General features: G+C 29.5%; 1 protein-coding gene across 7 annotated transcripts in view; it reads left to right on the top strand.

Moving 5' to 3' along the window:
- The window catches only part of HUWE1 (HECT, UBA and WWE domain containing E3 ubiquitin protein ligase 1), a 299081-nt gene that overhangs the window by 20061 nt on the left and 256845 nt on the right, over nucleotides 1–22175 (top strand). For 6 of the 7 annotated variants that reach the window (XM_075363009.1, XM_075363005.1, XM_075363008.1 and 3 more), the window contains exons 4-8: nucleotides 1051–1290; nucleotides 8271–8330; nucleotides 8819–8995; nucleotides 11373–11641; nucleotides 17134–17407. In XM_075363009.1, coding sequence (XP_075219124.1) covers nucleotides 1051–1290; nucleotides 8271–8330; nucleotides 8819–8995; nucleotides 11373–11641; nucleotides 17134–17407 — 1020 coding nt within the window. The remainder of the gene's footprint in view (nucleotides 1–1050; nucleotides 1291–8270; nucleotides 8331–8818; nucleotides 8996–11372; nucleotides 11642–17133; nucleotides 17408–22175) is intronic. The other variant, XM_075363006.1, reaches the window with a different exon arrangement.

Here is a 22175-nt window from a genome sequence, read left to right as displayed (position 1 = left end):
TTGATCTCTTTAAGGGAAGACATTAGATCACTGACATGGTCACCAGTTTTAAGCCCATGTGACTTTTTCCATTGGGGTAACCTAAAGGAAAAGGTTTTCAAACATCGTCCTCAATCTCTTGAGGATTTGAAGGAACAAATCTGACAGGAAATCGATGTCATTCCGCTTGAGCTAACGTGGAGTGATGAAGAACTTTTGAAAACATCTTCACCAACGTGTTAATAATGACGGCCACCATTTGTCTGATGTGATTTGTAAAACCATTAAACTGTTTTTTATATGCTTTTCAGAAATGTATTCAGTTTTTTCTACATAGATTTTTTCATTTTTTATACCTCTTCTAAATGTGGGAGATCTTTATACCCCACTGTACAAAACTAGCCTTTGATGTTTTTAAAATTTTGATAGTTAAGCTTATGAAATGTGTGACAAAAATTAGTGGAGTGTAGAATGTATGTGTTAAAGTGTTTACATTTTGTGAAAAATTAATCCTGTTGTCATAAGTCAATATTGTAGTAATAGTCAAATAGGATAAAACAAAACCTTTGCTTAGCAGCTAATTGAGTAAGTGTCAGTTTACATTATTTATGTTGGTTAGTATATTTACTGCTATGTGGTATCAGAAAATATTTACAATTAGCTCTTGTATAACCAGCATATTTCATTTCTTTAATAATGTGGAAAATTATGTGATGCGATTTTCTCACTAAAACCTTTTTTGTATTTATTTTTTCCTAGAATTGTGTAGAAAATAGTAGGATAAGTAGTACTAAAAATGTACTCTTATCATAAATGTTTTCTGTTGATATTTTAATAATAATTAATAGTTTGTGTGTGCACGCGGGTGTGCACATATACATACGCATATATATATGTATGTACTTGCATAATAGATGTGAATAATTAGGTGCACGCTGTGAAATTTCATTGATTGCATTTCTTAAAATTTATCTATTTATATTTTACTGTTCTTTTCACTAGCATGGTTTTTTTTTTAGTAAATGTTGATTTGTTAAGAAAACAATTTTTTAAAATTATTTTATTTTTTAGCTGAAGGAACTGGTATTGTGGGTGTTACATTTTACAACGCTTCTGATTGAACATTCATTTTCAAGACATCTTTACAATTCTGTGGAACATTTACTGACTCTTCTTTCATCATGCGACTTACATGTAGTACTCGGTGTTTTAAATTTACTTTATATGTTCTCAAAACGGAGCAATTTCATTGCACGTCTAATGCCAGAAATGCGAAGTGCTCTGTTAAAGTGCCTCACTTATCTTGCAGAGGTGAAGTTGTTTTATTTTACTTTACTACTAAACTATTTTATGGTATAATTGATTATTTTTTTTGTACATGCATGTATATCCACATGCAATTGTCCAAGCGTGCTATGTTTGATTTTGAATTCATTTTTAATACTATTACCATTAGACTAGGAAAATTTGATGAATAAGTTATCATTTATTGAACATTTATTTAATGGCAGTATTTAGTAGCATTACCCTAGTAGGATCATGACAATAATAATTGAATTTTTTGTTTCTGTCCACTCTTTCATTTTTATGATTTTGTTTTATTTTGGATAGAAACATTTCTGCAAGTTTGCTCCGTCAATTAGTTGTACAATTTAGTAATTCTATTCAGTGAATTGAACAATTAATTTGTGTTTTAATTTATTAAACCAAACATTGTACTGCCTATTCATTATTTTAAAAAATTGCTTCATTTCTAATTTAAATTTTTCTTCACTGGCTTCAGTACTTGTTGTAATTATTAGATTGACCATGCCTATTTCTGTATCTATTCTATTTATTTCTCATGTTTGTTGATTTATCAAAGATTACATTACAAGCTGTTTTTTATAACAGATTTGATCTTTCTGTTTCATTTTTGTTAGTTAAGTTTTCAGTTAGTGTTTTTTTCCTTTGCTCAGTTCTTTTATTTTTAGATGGTATCCATAATTAGTTGCAAACAAATTTCATATATATAACTTTGTGAAAATTCAGATAATTCAACATTCTGACCATTGTGCCAAATAACCTCATTAACAACAAAAAAAACTGCCAAACACAGTAACAGACCTAAAAAACTAATACCAAAAGTTGACTTTCGTGGGATCCTGCAACATCAATCTGTACAAAATTCCAAAATACATCAAACAAAAATAAAAACTAAAACTTTAGAATACATAAACCCTAATAACCACAAAACTTGAACAACGCAACTCAGTGTCAACTGGAATTATAATAAATTTAAAACAAGTATGTTCGTAAACCCGGTTGCCAACTGCTATAACCAACTATATTCTTAATTAAAATATCTTCAAATACGATCTGTTGATTAATTATTTCATACCTTTGTTTAAATTTATGAATATAGTATCTTTCAAGTATATTCATTCTTTTACTGTTGTTACAAATTTCCAGAATTTCTAAGTTATTTTTATAATTGTAATACTATGCCTGCACAACAAGTGGTCGGGCATATTAGGCACACCTCTCTTTCCGTTTCTATAAGCAAGGTAATGTTCCATAAATCTGTTTTTAAAAGATCACTTTTACCAGTATAAATTACCTCTTAAATTGTCTTGCATCACTTATTGTTATTATTATTCCTTAAATATTTTATAATATAGTTATTTGGTTTGTTTGTACATTTATTTTTATCATAAACATTAGAACATTAGCAATTTTTTTCTATTATTTTATTTATGTAACTGTATTCAAAGAAAAAATGTTAATAATTTCTGTATTATTTTCTTGTTGCAGTTGTTAATTATCATTGTACTTTATTCTCTGTTTTTTCTATATCTTTTCTATAACTTCAACATCAAAACCATTAATTATTGCTTTTTGTTATATTACATCTATTTCCTTAAGTCCATTATCACTGTTCCTTGTATAATGCAAAGCTCTTAAAATTAGGTTTTCATATTTATCAATTTTTTGTGACCATGAGTGATTAGAATATACATTTATTGTAATGCCATTCATTGTTGGGTTTCTATAAACTGATGTTTCTATAACATTGCTTTCATTTATTCCAATCTCAATATCTAATAATTGTATTTTTCTGAGTTCTTTTCCATTTCGTACGTACATTTTAAATGATCATTATAATTATTAGGTTTATTCAAAATGATCAAATGTTCATATTTATAACTGGATTATATATAACCAAAATATCATCTACATGTCTTATCCATAATAGCTCGTTGTGCACACCCAATACACCATGAACTATAATACTTTTTAAATATGTATAAAAATTGTAGACATAATTGCAGAAATTGATGAACCCATATTTAAATCTTTTGTTTGTGAATAACATTTGTTCTCATTGGAAATAATTTTGGAGACAAATATTCCTCACAATGGCAAATTAAATTTGTTTTTTTTATTTCTATTGTCTTATCAACTGGTATACTATGGCACATGTTGGCAATATCATAACTTATCATTTTAGTGTTAGAATTAGCTTTAATGCCATTAAACTTATCTATGAGTTTGGAACCATTCTTAACACCATACCTTATATTCAAGATTCATTTTTATTCTAAGAATTTTTGCTACTACTTTATCTATAAAATATGCTGGTGTTGTCTGGAAATTTATTAACGATCTTATAGGAATAAATGGTTGTAGCAGTTGGCAATAGTGTTTATGAATGTAATTGTGTGATGATTTAAATTTATCATTCCAGTTGATATTGAGTTGTGTTGTTCAAGTTTTATGGTTTTAGGGTTTATATTTTCTAAATTTTTAGTTTTTATTTATTTATTTTTTGTTTTTGTTTGATGTAATTTTGGAATTTTGTGTGCAGACTGATGATGCAGGATCCTGCGAAAGTTAACTTTTGGTATTAGTTTTTTAGGTTCTGTTACTGTGTTGGGTGGTTATTTGGCACAGTAGTCAGTATGTTTATAAATTATTTAAATTTTTACAATTTTATTACACACATATATATATATATATATATATATATATATATATATATATATTTAAATAGTGAATTTAATTTATAAATTTGTATAGTTGATTGGTTAACCCAAAATATTAATAAAGATAATATTTTTAAGTAAAATATGTTCTGTTATATTTAATTCTATCCAATCAAGAGGAAAATAGACTTAAATAAATTACATTTAAGTTAATATTCATATATATATATATATATATATATATATATATATATATATATATATGTATATATGAATCTTAAAAAAATTAATTTCAGTACAGCAATATATATATATATGTATATGTTGATGTATGTATGTATGTATGTGTGTATATATGTAAATATTGCTGTACTGAAATTAATTTTTTTAAGATTTATATTATTTCTCTATACTATTAAATTATATTTAAATTCTATTAAATAAACCATGTATTACAGAATATTGAGATGAGACATATCCTACCTTAATTTTTCATGAAAATAATTGCATCCTCAGTTATGATCCCGCATCCTCAGTCATGATTGAAATAATTCCGTTATTGTGTTCTCATAAAATGTATACTTAAACAAATATGATTAATAGAGGAATCAAATACACATATAATAAAGAAAATTTACATGATGAAGAAATAAACATCATAAGTTTTGCATATAAAAAACAACTATCAAAACACAATAACAAAATAATTACCTTAAAAACAATAAATAAGTTGCAAAAGAGCAAAAAAAAATATATTTATATAAAACTTATACACTAAGTGTAATAATATCATTGAAAACATTATTATTAAAAAAATTATTTAAAACTAGCATACAAACCTAATGACCACATAATTTAATATTTAATATAATAATGGTAATAAAATAAACAATCTGTGTGGAATTTATGGATTGTGATCCTATTTATATAAGAAAAACAAATAGATCCTTTAAAATTAAATTTCCTGAACATTATTGAAATTACAAAAATGGTTCAACTAATATGGCAGACCATTTAATAAATAATAAACATTATATTTCTGATATTAACACCAATTTAGAAATATTAGGAATTAATAAGAGGCCATAAAATTAAATATTTTAGAAAGTATTACATATCTAAATACAATCAAAAATTTCAGTATGATAAACCATCAGACAGTGTTTGAGGGAGATGTTCTTGTAAAAACTTCCAACAGAATGCAGTACTCTTGTAAATTAATACAAAATTATTATTTTAGTATTTTTGGTTTTATTATGCAATAATAGAATTATTTTTATCATTATTGAGGGTGTGGGATCCTGCGAAAGTACTTTTATGAAAAATTAAGGTAAGATATGTGTTATCTCAATATTCAGTACTAGGTGGTTTATTTAATGAAATTGAAATATATATATAAAAACATAAACCACCTAAGATATGTTAAACTTACCATATTAATTTTCTAAGAATCAATTTTTGCGGCATCCCAGATCTTCAGTTTGTATTTAATTCTATAATTACATTATAATATAATACTTTAAAAAACTTGTTATTTTATTTTTGGTTGTTCTCTGTTTTTGTATTATGAACACATATGCAAATTTTTGCTGTTCAGCACTGGAATGATGTAATCTTTAAAACCTTTGTTTTGATATAATCTTTTGTTTAAAAGATTACATCATTCTAGAATTGGACAGCAAAATGTGCATATGCGTTCATGATAAAAAAAAAACGGAAAACAATCCAAAATAAGTAACAAGTTTTAAAAGAATTATATTTTAATGTAATTATATAATTAAATACCAACTATAAGATGCAGGATGCTGTGAAAATTGATTCTTGGAAATTAATATGGTAAGTTTAACATATCTAATTACTGTTTTTTATTGATTTATATTTCATACAATAATACCTTTTATTATCACAGTGGTCAATATGTTATGAATTAATTGAATTAAAAAAAAAAAACTATATATATATATATATATATATATATATATAGTTTTTTTTTCTGGAAAACAGACTGACCAAAAAAATAATCACATACTTAACATCATTAAAAGTTGCAATCCCCTGGCTCGCAGAAACACGAAAAGATTTAGAACACACCGGAATTACACTGGAGGGGATCATAGACAGAAACACATACAGAAATAAAATAGATAAATGGGAAGTTAAACCAGAAGCGCCGAAGCCTAAGCGACATCGTCCGAAATGGTCTGAAGAATGGAAGAAGGGCTTTTCTGAAAGAATTTTAGAGGAAAAAGAAGAATGCCAAGCGAAAGAAATATGAATCATCATGAATGCTTAACATTTTCCATTGGGAAGTTCTCGACTTATAATAATAATAATAATAATAATATATATATATATATTATAATTATTATAATAATAATATGTAATGTAATAATAAAATGTATATATATATATATATATATATGATGGTCTATAATATTTGTTTCCTTAAATTTACGAGGGTTTTTTTTTTCAAGGTCCGATCGGTCACAAAATTAAAACCACAGTGAAAATAAAAAGTTTTTTATTTGTAACAAGTACTTACATAGTTATGCTATTTCTCTACATAGTCGCCACTCCGATTTAGACATTTGTTATAGCGTGGTACCAACTTTCCAATACCCTCATCATAGAACGGAGCCGCCTGTGTTTTCAGCCATGTTTCTACGCTGGTATGGAGCTCGATGTCTGTGCCAAAATGTTGTCTTCCTAGCCAGCATTTCATGTGAGCAAAGAGGTGAAAATCGGATGGAGCCAAGTCCAGGCTGTATGGTGGGTGATCAAACACTTCCCAATGAAAACGCTGCAGGAGGTTCTTTCTTACAGCTGCAGTGTGCGGCTGAGCATTGTCATGGAGAAAGACAATGCCTGATGACAACATTCCTCTCCGTTTATTCTGAATTGCCCTTCGTAGACGTTGAAGAGTCACGCAGTATGAGGCTGCAGTGATGGTTGTGCCACGTTCCATGAATTCCATCAACGGTTGGCCTTCGTTTGACCGCCTGCATCATGAACATCTGTACGTTCTGCTTTAAAATTCCTGCACCATTGTCACTCATTGTTGTTTCACCGTACTTATTACTTATTCGTCGATGAATTTCAGCTGCATTACACCCCTCAGCTTGAAGAAATTGAATTACCACATGCACTTCACACTTGGCGGGAGATGCTATTGTGGACATGTTTACGTGCTAGCTGCATGTTCAGAACTAAACGAAGTGACGTGGCATGATTGAAGGCCATACTAGAGACACTGCGCAACACATATGTGCAAAGGTTCATCCGATTTTTGCGCGGGTTTTTATTTCGTGATCGATCGGATTTTAAAAACAAATAACCCTCGGATTTTGAAAACTAATAACCCTCGTATTACATATTCAACAATTCTGTTTTATTTTTTAATTATCATGTCATCAATTGATATCAGCTAGACTGATGTACTTTATTTTTCTTGTATCTTGAGTATTAATCCCTTCGGTGATATGTAGTGCATAGTTAATTACTTAAAATTTCTGCTTTAATGTGCATAATTATAATCACACCATTCTGAATAATCATGATAATTTCATTCAAAGCCACAATACAAATTTATGATTAATATAAAAAAAAATTAATCTGGTCACTGGTTTTTATTTTTTATATATCTCCTATCACTGGTTTTTATTTTTTTATATAGCTCCTGTCACTGGTTTTTATATTTTATATACCTCCTGTCACTTCATTCTTATCCATATTAGGCAGTTTAATCCCTTCCAATGACGTTTAATTTAAATGAAGATATACTGTTAATCAATTTTTTTTTCTGAATTTATGATGTGTATTATCTACTAACTCTCTCTGTTGAGAAGTGAAAATAATTTTATTCAAATAAATTTCATATCTAATTACACTGAACAATATCTCTGGCATTAACATTTATATCATACTTAGAAAAAAAAAATTTTTCATAATGATAGCTTTCAATGAAGGTTAATTATAACCATAAGTCATTAGATATGCGACTTATAAATTTGTATTAACTTTACAATTATGGTTATCTTATGCAACAAAAATGTTTATGTGGGATCAGGAACTAGACTGGTCAAGTTAAAAAAAAATGATTTCACAAATAAATTGGTTCTCCAATTTGATAACCGCTGAATTCTTCTCTTGGTTTGTGTACAGTTTTTTTTAACTGTTCTTTAATGAAGTATGATATATGGTAACCATTTAGTTTATGTTTAAAGTAATAAGTGTGCATGTAAATGCACATACATGAAGATGTAACCTTTTTTTTTATATACAATTCTGATATGTTAAAAGTTTTATTGAATTTTGATTTTGTTTCAGGGCTGGGGTGGCCGTGAAAATGGTTTTGGATTAGCCGATTGTTGTCGTGATAATCCATCTGTAAGTAAATTGCTTTGTATAATCATAATCTTTTTGTAAGATAGTAATTCTTTATTTTAGAATTCATTTAGGGATTGGTATTGTGAGGGGTTCTTTATTCTAGAATTCACTTGGGGATTGGCTTTGTGTGTAAATTTAATTTACATAGAGGGTGAACTGAGTCAGTTTTAACGTGTTTAGTTATTCTATATTAATCAGTGTAAGTTTTTAATTGTGAATATGCTTCACATATGTTTACTGACAAGTTATTTACTATTTTTGCAATCTCATCAAAACAAGGGATTGTGGATTGAGGTTGTTAATGAGTCGATATTTAGTGACAACGATTTTTATTACTGAAAGAGTCAAGAATTTTAGTTTTCTGTAAGTAATCTTATATTTTTTCTTGCATTGATTTTAATCATTCTTTTTTAAATTAAATTCTGAAAAATCCTGTATTTCATTTTATGTAATTTTTAAATTCATTAGTACTTTTTGTTTTGATGCAGTATTGCCCACCCAGTTCAACCACAGTTCATTATGAATTCTACTCAGAGGAAACTCCAACTGGTCGTTCCAGCCAGGTTTCATGTATTCATTTAGAAAATGTTGATAAGTTGGACAAGACACCTGCTGAAATAATGAACAGTCTCATCGAAGCTTTTAATGTACCTAGTGATGGACAGGTATGTTTGCGTAATATGTAGGTATATTTTTACATAATTTTGTCTAGTTATGACAATCTGAACTTACAATCTGTTTAATCTTAATTGTTTATTACAATTTGTACTTCTCTTGGTTTGTGATGAGTAAATGTTAACTGATCATATTATGAAAGGGGTTGCAGGTGGACTTGTTTATTTCTTTGTTTTTTATTTTTGAAATGTGTCCCAAGCCTTTTTTTACATTAGTGTTAAAAAATTTAACAACAATGTATGAATATCTGGATTTCTGTTTTTGTTAATTAAGGGTTCAAGGATATTTGAGTAGGCAACAAACAAGTACAACATTTTGACAGAAAGTTATTACTGTTAGAACAATGATAAGAATGAACTTCTTGATATTAAGTTTCTTTTTCAAATTTAAGGATGCCATGGACTAGAAGAAACAGTTCAGCCCCTCTTACCTTTTTAACCCCATGGAGTTGTAAATCTTTTTTTTTAGGCTTCATTGAAGGTAGAATACATTTTAAAAAGAACTTGAACGAATTTGTGAACTTGGAATTTAAGTTTTTTTTATGTGTATTGAATCTTGTATTTTATTTCACTAGTTTTGTCTATATTTGTATGTTTGCTTGTGGTAGTTGATATGTTTTAGAGTAAATAAATAAATATATAAATGTTAATAATAGTGAATGAGATAATGAAATTAAATCAACGGAAACCAAACTATGCATGAAAAATGACAAAACTGATGATTCAAATAACATAAATTAATGAAATCTGTTCGATACTGAAATACAGATTGAACCCACAATAGAACAGTTTCAGAAAAACTGCATTAATCAATTTCAGAGTAATAAAATACAGAAGAGTAGAAAATAAGTACAGGAAGTGGTTATATGTACAAATAAATAAAAAAGACAATTGACTAGTGAATGAATTAATGATTCAGTCACATATTAAAATATGCACACTTTAAAATGTTAGTATATAATTTCTATATCTAAAGAAAAGACATCCTAAAGAAAAATTGATAGAATAGTTGTAGTCATAAACTGTCTGTATATACACGACTTTGAAGGCGCCCACTGCTTCCATTAATCATTAAAAATAAATGTATAAAACCATTAACAGTAGTGTATAAAAAATAAATTGGATTGTGAAGTATTAAAAGAGTAACTATTATAAAACATTTACCATACAATATAAAACACTTGAATATATGAAATTATTAGTAAATAATAGAATAAATTTGTAAGTAGAATATATAACTGAAAGAAATATAGAAATAACAAATTTATAAAGAAAGAAATAATAGACAAAATAAATTTGTAAGGGTTCATTTAATAACAAAAAACATGATTTACAGGTTATATTGCATCTTATATAACTTTCAACGTTTTTTACAGTAAAAGTAAAAAGAATAATATGATTAATTATTTCAAGCCACAATACTGTGTTGTGATCAATCCACAATATTCCTTCTTAATCCATTGCTTAATGCTTTTATTAAGAACTTTAATTATGAAAAAACTCGTTGAGTATTTCTTAGCTTCCATTTTTCTTGAGCATTTAGATCTGTCATTTGCATATAATAGAAGAATCTTATTGATATTGTTTATTGATACACTTCTAAGTAGTCTTATCAACAACTGGCAGCAGTTGTTGATCTAAATGATTTGGGTAAAACACCACGTATGTAACCTGATACTTGGTAGGTTTATAATAATTATGCAAACATGTAACCTTATCCTGTTGTTGTATATTTCATTAAACAATAAAGCCTCTCTATATGTCCTATCAAAAATGCCTTGAGATTTATGAAAAACCATATAGTTTCTTTCCCCCTTTTCTTCTTTCAGCTAAATTTAATAGCATTACCCATAGCAGAAAGTGCATTTTTATCATATCCTGTCATTTTAATGGTGAGTTTTTTTTCAACATATAAAAGAATATGCTCAGGATTTCTGGCTGTACATGAAACCATGTTTGTTTCAGGATTTGGGTTGGAAAAAATTCTGTTATTGGAAGTTTTTTTCATCATTTATATATTTATAATAATATATATATTTAGTGCTTGTCACAATTAGCTGAATGTGAAATGTAAATTTGTCTTTGTGCTACCATTGCATAACATTGTTAGTACAGTAGTCATCCCGCCGGTTAGATTAAGGCTTGATCTTACTTCAGTATGTTAATTTGGGGAGGGGGTAAGTTGAGAAAATTAACATTGATGAATGTATATTTTACTTAAGTGATATAAAACACTAAGGTTGATCTGTGCATTGTGGTATTTGTTTTTTTTTATTTATTTTTTTTATGTAGTGTTACATTTAGAATATTAGTGAAGAAGATTGTTTGTACATACTGTATTGACTTAATATTTTTGTTTAATTTTCAGATGCTTCTGTTCACCCATATTCGACTGGCGTATTCATTCTCTGATTATAGACAACGTCTCCACTGTGTGCAGGCTAGACTTCAAGCGCTCTCAGTACTTTTATATTCAAATTCATTTACAGAGATTCAAAATTTATTATATCCTGGTATCTTAGATGAATTAGTAGAACTACTGGAATTACAAGATCCTCAACTCGTTGAAATTAGGGCAGCAGCTCTTAGAACCCTTACTTCAATTACCCACCTGGACAGGAGTCCTAGAATACCGTTGTAACTATAATTCCTGCTGTTTTATCTTTAATTATTATTAAGTGACAATGAATATATTTTTTATGTAGAACTGTTCATAAAATGACATCTATTTACTTCATCACAAGTATTTGTGGAACACTTATAAGATATTTTATTTTTTTTTTTGTCTTCAGTCATTTGACTGGTGTGATGCAGCTCTCCAAGATTCCCTATCTAGTGCTAGTTGTTTCATTTCAGTATACCCTCTACATCCTACATCCCCAACAATTTGTTTTATATACTCCAAACGTGGCCTGCCTACACAATTTTTCCCTTCTACCTGTCCTTCCCATATTAAAGCGACTATTCCAGGATGCCTTAGTATGTGGCCTATAAGTCTGTCTCTTCTTTTAACTATATTTTTCCAAATGCTTCTTTCTTCATCTATTTGCCGCAATACCTCTTCATTTGTCACTTTATCCACCCATCTGATTTTTAACATTCTCCTATAGCACCACATTTCAAAAGCTTCTAATCTTTTCTTCTCAGATACTCCGATTGTCCAAGTTTCACTTCCATATAAAGCGACACTCCAAACATACACTTTCAAAAATCTTTTCCTGACATTTAAATTAATTTTTGATGTAAACAAATTATATTTCTTACTGAAGGCTCGTTTAGCTTGTGCTATTCGGCATTTTATATCGCTCCTGCTTCGTCCATCTTTAGTAATTTTACTTTCCAAATAACAAAATTCTTCTACCTCCATAATCTTTTCTCCTCCTATTTTCACATTCAGCGGTCCATCTTTGTTATTTCTACTACGTTTCATTACTTTTGTTTTGTTCTTGTTTATTTTCATGCGATAGTTCTTGCGTAGGACTTCATCTATGCCGTTCATTGTTTCTTCTAAATCCTTTTTACTCTCGGCTAGAATTACTATATCATCAGCAAATCGTAGCATCTTTATCTTTTCACCTTGTACTGTTACTCCGAATCTAAATTGTTCTTTAACATCATTAACTGCTAGTTCCATGTAAAGATTAAAAAGTAACGGAGATAGGGAACATCCTTGTCGGACTCCCTTTCTTATTAGGGCTTCTTTCTTATGTTCTTCAATTGTTATTGTTGCTGTTTGGTTCCTGTACATGTTACCAATTGTTCTTCTATCTCTGTATTTGAACCCTAATTTTTTTAAAATGCTGAACATTTTATTCCAGTCTACGTTATCGAATGCCTTTTCTAGGTCTATAAACGCCAAGTATGTTGGTTTGTTTTTCTTTAATCTTTCTTCTACTATTAATCTGAGGCCTAAAATTGCTTCCCTTGTCCCTATACTTTTCCTGAAACCAAATTGGTCTTCTCCTAACACTTCTTCCACTCTCCTCTCAATTCTTCTGTATAAAATTCTAGTTAAGATTTTTGATGCATGACTAGTTAAACTAATTGTTCTGTATTCTTCACATTATTTTATATATTTTATATATATTTTATATAAAATTTAATTCATACATAGAATGTTTAGAAGAAATATTATGGAAAACTCCAAGAAATGAGTCTCCATTTAAAACAAAAAAAAAATCCAGTGAGTACACATCTAAAAATGTCTTGTTTTCTTTATATCTTTTTTTCTAAAAAATGTATAATTTCTAAAATAAATGAAATATTGAATCTGAAGTGGGTGTACGTTTTTACACATCAAAAAAAGGAAAAATATTAATGCTGAAGTAGATACCTTGTTCATTATGATAAATCAAATAACAGTCTTATTTTTTTACGAAATAAATACATTTATTGTTTCAATGCGTTTCATTTATGATGAATTACTGATATTTTTTTAATAGAAAATTACTCTGTTCTTATCTAACTTATAAAGTAAAAATAAAAAAAAAAAAATTAATAGAAATATATTCTCTAGAAATATTGTATAAAGATTTTAAATAATTGCAATTTTGGAAATTTGAAAAATAATTATTTTTATATTATTTATTAGGTCATGTCTAACATATCTACCCGATCTGATGATTCACTGTCTCTTATCTAGATGAGAAAAAGAATAGGTAGAAAAAATGAATTTTTAGATAATATATATACCCGAGTTGATTCACTAACTCTTATCTAGATAAGAAAAAGAATAAACAGAAAACAAAGAATTTTTAGATACATCCACTGGATATTTTTTGTTTAATGTATTTCTTTTTGTTCATTTGCTGAAATTAGGTGTGACCTTTTATAATACCTTGTGTCTTACCTCATGGTTCATGGTTCTTCAAATAATGTAATGTTATGAATTTTTTAAATTAAACTAGATTTATTTCAGGAAAATTTGAACTTTATTATATTGCTTTCAGTAAATGGTATATCTTGGAACGACATTAAAAAATGTTATTAACTAACTTTAGTAGTAAAAGTCATTGATAAAGCTCATTCTACTTTTTTATTTAATTTATAATCTTTTAAGAATTCTTTGTTGTTGTACCTGTGATTCTGTATAAGGCACTACATTCTGCAGGCACATTACTGCATAGATTGCATGTCTAAATTGCTAATTTTTAAATAGTACATCATGGTCTTTTAATTGTTTTCAATTTAGGAAGTTTAAAATCATAAAAATTAGCTCAGAGTAAAATGAACAAAATCTTAATTACAACTACACTGTGCATGTATACGAGGGTAAATCAATTTATAAACGGGATTTTATTTTTTAAAAAAATTTCTTGAAAAATAAAAGGCAAATATAATTATTTTTCTACATAGTTTCCTGCTTTAGAAATAGATTTTTCCCAACGAGAAGGAAGGTTTTTAATCGCAGCATTGTAGAATGAAGCTGGTTGAAACAGGAGCCAATTGCACATGAATCTCTCCATGCCCTCGTCATCTTCAAATCGTTGCCCTCCTAGAGCTTCTTTAACCAGCCCAAACAAATGAAAATCGCAGGGTGATAGGTCCAGGGTGTAGAGATAATCAAGTTGAGTACAGTGCATTTCTTCTAGTTTTGAGACCGTTAGAGCTGCAGTATGGGGCCTGGCGTTGTCGTGGAGGAGGATGGCATCATCTTTTGTGATGATATGCAGCCCTCATCTCATTCAACAGTTTACAGTAGCAAGCAGCATTGATTTTGTGTTGCTCATGCAAAAAAAAAGTGAGCAGGATGTCTCGCCGTTTAAAAAAACTGTTGAAAGAACTTTGCCAGCTGACAGTTGAGTCTTGGCTTTCACTGGGGTTGCCTTCCTTCCTCCACCACTCCATACTGGCTTGTTTCAACTGGGGATTGTAGTGATGGATCCACATTTCATCGCAGGTGATGATCCAATTCAAAAATGCATCACCTTCTTTTGGAAACCTTGCTGTAAGCCTTTGACAAACTTCCAGACGTCTGAATTTCTGATCTGGGGTCAAAAGGTGAGGGACCCATCTGGCATACACTTTACATATCTTATGTCAATCACTTGACATAACTTATTCAAACCTGTTCTGCAATTACGGATTCTCTCACCTGTCGATCATCTTCAAAAATATCTTGGAACTGCACAAATGTTTTCATCTGTAATGCTGGTCCGAGAACGGTGATCGTGTTCCCACTCATTCTCGTCCTTCCTTGAATTCTTTATGCCAGGCAAACATATGAGTCCTTGACAATATCCTCGGAACTGTACAGTCAATCTTTGGAAAATTTCTGTTGCTTGAACTCCTTCACGAGCAAGAGATTTTATAATTATGTGTTGCACATTCGAGAGGTGCATGTGTTGCTCCGACATCAGGAGCGTTTTAAAAATTATCTTAATCTACCTGTTCGATGATAATGTTTAATTTACAATGGCATATACGTTGTATAGATATTTTCTAAGAATAAGTGAATAAATTCAGTACATTCTGTTATCTATGATTTCATAATTGTTTGCTGGATATGCACCTTCTAATTATACTCTTGGAAGATGATGCATAAAATTAATCATAATTGTTTGAACGACATATAGACGTAATATAGTTGATGTTGGGGGGAAAATTCTCTCTTTCAGTTATGCTTATGTTGTGAACTCTGCTGGAAAAAGCTGATGGAACACAGACTTTTTATTTCCATAGTCAATTACTGACAAATCTGGGGAGTGAACTTGGGCAGGGATTATTGCTGTAACAGGAGATAAGATGGCCTTGATTTGTTTAGCAGTGGGTTTGTAGTTCCATTTTTTGGCATTATAGTTATTCTAAGTTTACCATTTCTTCAAATTCAGTTTGTAAATCCCCAAAATGTCATATTAATGATCAGTAAGAACTTTGTATGTATGGACTTGTGGTAGGTCTGCTTTGGGTTTATAGTTCAATATCAAGAATTGTTTTGTTTACATCCTAATTGTGAAAATGGACCTCATTGCTTCATCATCTAGTGTTCTGCCTGGCAGCAGGTCCCTTACACAACTTTATCGCTTATGAAAAATATTATTAGAGTTAAGGGTATTCTTTTAAGTTGAGTAAACTTTTATATAAAATTTAGGTACTTGCACGGTCAGAGTTTTGTAAGATGTTTCCAAAGCATGTGTAATACACCCAAAAATAGGTTAAAATAATCTGAGGCCATCTCATGTTTATTTTTGCATGTAGGATTGATTTCTTCACACAAATGACATTTTTGGTGGGTTCTTGCACTAGTAGTTTTATGTTATGTTTGCCTTCCAAAACAGATTCTGCATAAAGATTTTTCAACTCAAAGGAATGAAGTTAAATCTTTGTGCACTACAAGAATTTTTTTTACTGCTCTTTAAACAGTCTCTTGTGTTTCTGTAATTAGTTAACTTCCAAAGAAAAACTTGATACAAAACAACATGGTGTTGTATATTCTATCTATCCATACTGCAGACATGAGTGAGCTAGAAATAACTTCAATATCTGGGTATTCCTCTCCACCATTCAGTAATTCAGCCACACTAACCTTATTCAAATTACACTGGAAACAAATGTGTCAGGACTTTATAACAGATCCAGTAGAAACATTTCATGTAAGTAATTTGCTAACTAAATATGTCAATGAAAAGTTTTCTTGTTCAGGTTACTCATTTCATTCATTTACAATGAATAAACAGTTTGCTTTAATTATTTTTCTAATCTTTTGGAATCTTTATTGTTGATGCTACTATTATTTTTTTTAAATAAGTGCAGTTCATTAGTTTTTTTAAGGGGGTCATTTGATTTTTGTCTGGTTTAATTCTACTCTCCATTCCTTTCTGTCTGTACTAATCTTATAACTTCAGCATATTTATTACATTCTTAATTTCATCAGTTTGCCACTTTAACTCTGTTTACTATCTTAAGTTGGTCTTTATCATTTTGTTGAAAGCATACTAGAACAGAATTTTTAATCTTGAACAGATCTTTAATTTTGAACTTGAAATTATTAAATTTTAAGCTTTGCAAATCAGTTTCTACCACTGATTATAGCTTTTTAATTGAAAAATAATTGTAATTATAATTGTAAATATTGAGCGTGTTATACATGTAGATATGTAATGTAATGAAAGTATGGTTTTGGTTTACAGGAAACCTGGTTCACGCCTGAGCATGATAATAGACGTGACGGGTGCTGGCCTTTACCATGGTTTCCTTCCACAAATGGTGCGAAACTGCATTACGTCACTGACAACAGAGAAAAATAGTGAACAGTTCCCATTACCATTAGCAACTGCATTGTTTAGCTTTCTTTATCATCTGGCTAGCTATGAAGCCGGTGGTGAAGCCCTTGTAAGTTGCGGCATGATGGAATGTCTTTTAAGAGTTATTAATTGGCCTGGAACTGAACTTGAACATATTACTGTAAGTTTTTGCATTTTTTCTATCTTTTGTTGTATGTGTTTATTATTATGGTTTTGTTTTTTGTGTTGTTTAAAGGGCGAGAAATTTATATAATTACATTTATGTTTTATTTAGTCACAGAGGACCCTTGATTAACTTAATTTAAAACAGTATTTTATTATCTTTGTAAATAGTTGTTATATGATAAGTGGCTAAGCAAATATATTTAATAATTTAAATAAGGGTAGTGAACGGCTTAACTATCAAAAGGTTTTGATAGATTGTAGAAAATAGTTATCATTATCTTTGCCCATATTTAAATATCTTAGTTCTCTTGTTAAGACAAAAAATGTAAAACTGTTTACTAATTATTATTTGCAGCTAATAAATTATTCAGTGTAAATTCTTTAAAACAATATAAATTACTTCCTGTTGTGTTTTAATGATTATCAATTTCGATATTAATACATGACCATTTCAATATTAACCACAAAAATGCAGTATTATATGAGGCATGGTTCAGAAGTAAGGACTGATCAGTAACAAAATGAGGACAGGGAAAAAATGAAAAATTTATTAATACTTACATATGGTTTCAAATGCTTACATATTTATTTTATTTTTCTACATAATCACTATTTTGTTCCAAAAATTTTTGATATCATGAAACAAGCTTCTTCAAACCCATTGTTTAAAATTCTACCGTCTGGTATTGTAACCACTTGCACCGAGATTTTCAACTCTTCGTTTTCCTTGAATTGTTGACATGCAAACCAGTTTTTGAGGTGTAGGAAGAGATGGTAGTCACTGGGCTGAGATCAGGACTTTAGGGGAAATGATAAAAAATCTCCCTTTCACATTTTTAAATTGTTTTTGTTGCATGTAGTCCTATGTGTATGTGCATTATTGAGAAGAACAATTTTTGATTTCTGCATTCCTGGTAGTCTGGTTTGAATGGCACAACACAATTTAGAAAGTGTTTCACATTAGACTTGTGATGTGATGGATGTTCCAGATTACATGAAATCAATCAAAGGCACATCCTTTTGTCCCAGAATACAGTTGCCGTTATTTTCCTTCGAGACTGGATTTGTTTAATTTTTTTAGTTTTGTTAACTGGATTGATGCCATTACACAGATTGTTGTTTCATCTCAGCATTGACATGAAATCCATGCTTTATCAGCAGTGATGATATGGGAAAAAAATTTGTCTCCCTCGTTAAAGCAGTCAAGAAAAGAACGTGCAGATGTCATTCTGTGATCTTTGTGAGCACTTGTCAACATTTTCGGCACCCATCGTGCACACAGTTTACTGTTCTCTAGAATGTCAAGTCAGGGTTCTCAACAATGTTGTCTTTGAAACTTTCGGAAATTCTAGAGAAAGATTGCCGATTGTAAAGCAATGATTTTCTGTCACTTTTGCATTCATATGTTCAATGAAATTGTCAGTCCGGACACTAGGCCTGCCATTTCTCTGTTCATCATGAACATTTGAATAGCCTTCCTTAAACTCATGACACCATTGCCTTGCATTTCTTTTACTCATTGTGGTAGGCCCATACGTTTTACACAATTGACGGTGAATTTCAGCAGCATTATGTTCTCTTGCATTTAGAAATCTAATCACTGATTGATCTTCACAGTTCACAACTGGCAGGATTTGTTATTACTGCACTGATTTTAACACACTGTCTCACAAAGGCAAACAATAGTGAACTGATGGTAGTGTGGCAGTTACATCCCAGCAGACTACTTAAAGCTACTGCGCATGCCCAAACCAGTTGTGTTGCTAATTGCAATTTATGACTCATTGGCCCTTATCTTTGAATAGTGCCTCATTGATACACCCAAATATGAATTAGTAATAGTCATCTAATACTGAACAAAATATTTCTGAAATATATGATAATATAAGGATTGAAAAGTACTCTTAATTTGTTACTTTTATTTACCTATTACTGTATTTGATGGTTTAGTTACTAAGATTCTGTATTATTTGGTAATTAATTGATTCAAGCTATTTTTTTCTTATTTTATCACACTTTTCATGAAAAAAGTTACTAAACGTTAATCCGTGTTTTTATATTTGTATTGTTAAAATGACAAATGATATTAGGTTTTACTGACTCAATATTTTTTTTGTTTAAAGTAATTGATTTTTGTAAACATTATTGAGAAAAAAAATATATATTGTATTTTTATAATCAAAAACCAATTTGAACAAGCCAAGTACAGAATTACAACGTAAATAAAATGACACCTTATTATTTTTTATTTATTCCAAAAGCACTTTCATGGAATCTTGCATCATCAGTTGTATTTAAGATATATTTACATAAAATTACATATCAAACATAAACATTTTTTAAATTAAAATTAAAAGATTAAAATTACAATCGTATATACATAAACATGTGAGGTCAGTTAAATAAAATAACTACATATATATATATATATATATATATATATATGTAAATATGACATCATAATTAAAAAATTAAATTTAAAATAACATAAAATAAATAGGAAATTTATACTGTGCAACTTGGCCAGCCAATGTTACATTCTGGCACATTACTGGTACATTTTTCTTGGCCAGGTTACATAGCATAAATTTCCTATTTATTTTATTTTAAATTTAATTTTAATTTTTCAATTATGATGTCATATTTATGTAGTTATTTTATTTAATTGACTTCATATCTTTCTGTGCACATGATTGCAATTTTAATCTTTTAATTTTAATTTAAAAATTTTTCATTTGATATGTAATTTTATATAAATATATCTTATATACAACTGATGATGCAGGATCCCACGAAAGTTCTTTTGGAATAAAAAAAAGGTAAGTGTCATTTCATTTACTTTGTAATTCTGTACTTGGGTTGTTCCAGTTGGTTTTTGATTATAAAAATTACAATGTATTGGTACAGAGGAATATGGGTCTTATAAATGTTAACGTTAGAAAAAAAAGATATTTTATGCATTTGAATTATTATTTATTAATATTTTAGCATATAAATATATTATTTTTATCTGTTATACAGAAGACATTCTCATTTCTGAACATTAATAGTTGTTTTGTTGATACTATTAATAATATTGACTTGGAAAGATATTTTATCTGACTTGTTTTGAACCACTTACCTTATGAGTTTTTATCTGATAGCAATAAGAATTATATTTGTTAATTCCCAAATTTTTACTTGCAAAAAATGTATTATGTAAATAAAATTTGTTTAGTTTTGTTTGAAATGTTAGAGAATAATAATATCAAATCTCTAAATTACCAATCAAAGTTCATTTGTACAGTGATAAATTTTTTTAATTTTTTAAACAAAGCCATTGTTACAGCAGAACTATTATCAGTTAATATTGTATAAATATCCTGTATAATTATGGATTAATTTTTTTTACAGCTGACCATACTTAGCCAATGAAAAATTCTTAAATGAAATTCTGCATCTCGTATATGATAGAAAAAAAAGAAAACAAAAAAAAATAATTTTTTTGATTAAATAGTATAATGTAATACAGATTGTAACAATACAATCGCATGAAATAATTCAAAGATAATGCATATATGTTTGAATGAACTTACAGTAATAAGCTGAAATGTGTGGGAATGGAAGAGCATAGATATATATATATATATATATATATATATATATATATATATATATATATACGAGGTGCGACAATGAAGTAATGAGACTGATGTGAAAAAAATGTTGCTTACCGTTTTAGTCATGTTTAGTGATGTCTCCTTCAAAGTAGTTCCCCTCTAATTGCACACACTTATTCCAGCGCTTCTGCCATTGATGGTAACATTTCTGGAACTCATCTTTTGTAATATCCTCCAAGACCTTCGTCACAGCTTTTTGGACATCTTGTTTTGTTTGAAAATGGTGTCCCTTGACCGCCATTTTGACTCTTGGAAATAGAAAAAAGTCGCACGGAGCGATATCTGGTGAATAAGGTGGCTGTGGTAGTACTGAAATTTGGTTTGGTTAAAAATTGGTGTAATGACAGAGCAGTATGGGATGGCGCATTATCGTGATGCAGAATCCAATTATCAACAATGTTGGCACGGACACGAAGAACTCGTTTACGAAGTCTTTCTAAAATTTCTTTGTAGAAATATTGGTTAACTGTTTGTCTAGGAGGCACCCACTCTTTATGAACAATTCTCTTGGAATCGAAGAAGCACACAAGCATGCATTTCACTTTTGACTTTGATATGCAAGCTTTTTTTGGTCTGGGTGATCCCTTTGAGCACCATTGCGAACTTTGTCTCTGGATCGTATTGAAAAAACCAACCTTCATCACCAGTAATAACACGGCTCAACAAATCTGGATTGATTTCAGTTTGCTCTAACAGATCGGCTGCCACATTTTTCCGTGTTTTGTCGCTGTTGTTGTGTGAGATTTTTGGGGACCATTTTTGCACAAATCTTTCTCATACCAAGATCTTCAGTTAATATTAGACGAACCGTTTCTCGATCGATGTTGAGTTCTTCTGCAATCATTTTCACTGATAATCTTCGATCAGATTGTACGATTTCACGCACCCTGGTCAAGTTGACATTTGTCCGTGAGGTTGATGGTCGTCCACTGCGGTCTTCATCTTCAACATTCGTTCTGCCTTCACTAAAACTTTTATGCCACCGAAAAACTTGAGCTCTTGACATAACCTCCTCTCCAAAAGCCTTCTGAAGCTTACCGTAAGTTTTCACCCAATTTAACGCAAAAAGAAATGGCATACCGTTGTGCAATATTTTGCGGTTTC

The sequence above is a fragment of the Lycorma delicatula genome, chromosome 4 (genome assembly GCF_047948215.1).
Source record: "Lycorma delicatula isolate Av1 chromosome 4, ASM4794821v1, whole genome shotgun sequence".
Classification (NCBI taxonomy): domain Eukaryota; kingdom Metazoa; phylum Arthropoda; class Insecta; order Hemiptera; family Fulgoridae; genus Lycorma; species Lycorma delicatula.
The sequence above is the reverse complement of the archived record's forward strand: the minus strand, read 5'-3'. Positions and strand labels throughout refer to the sequence as shown.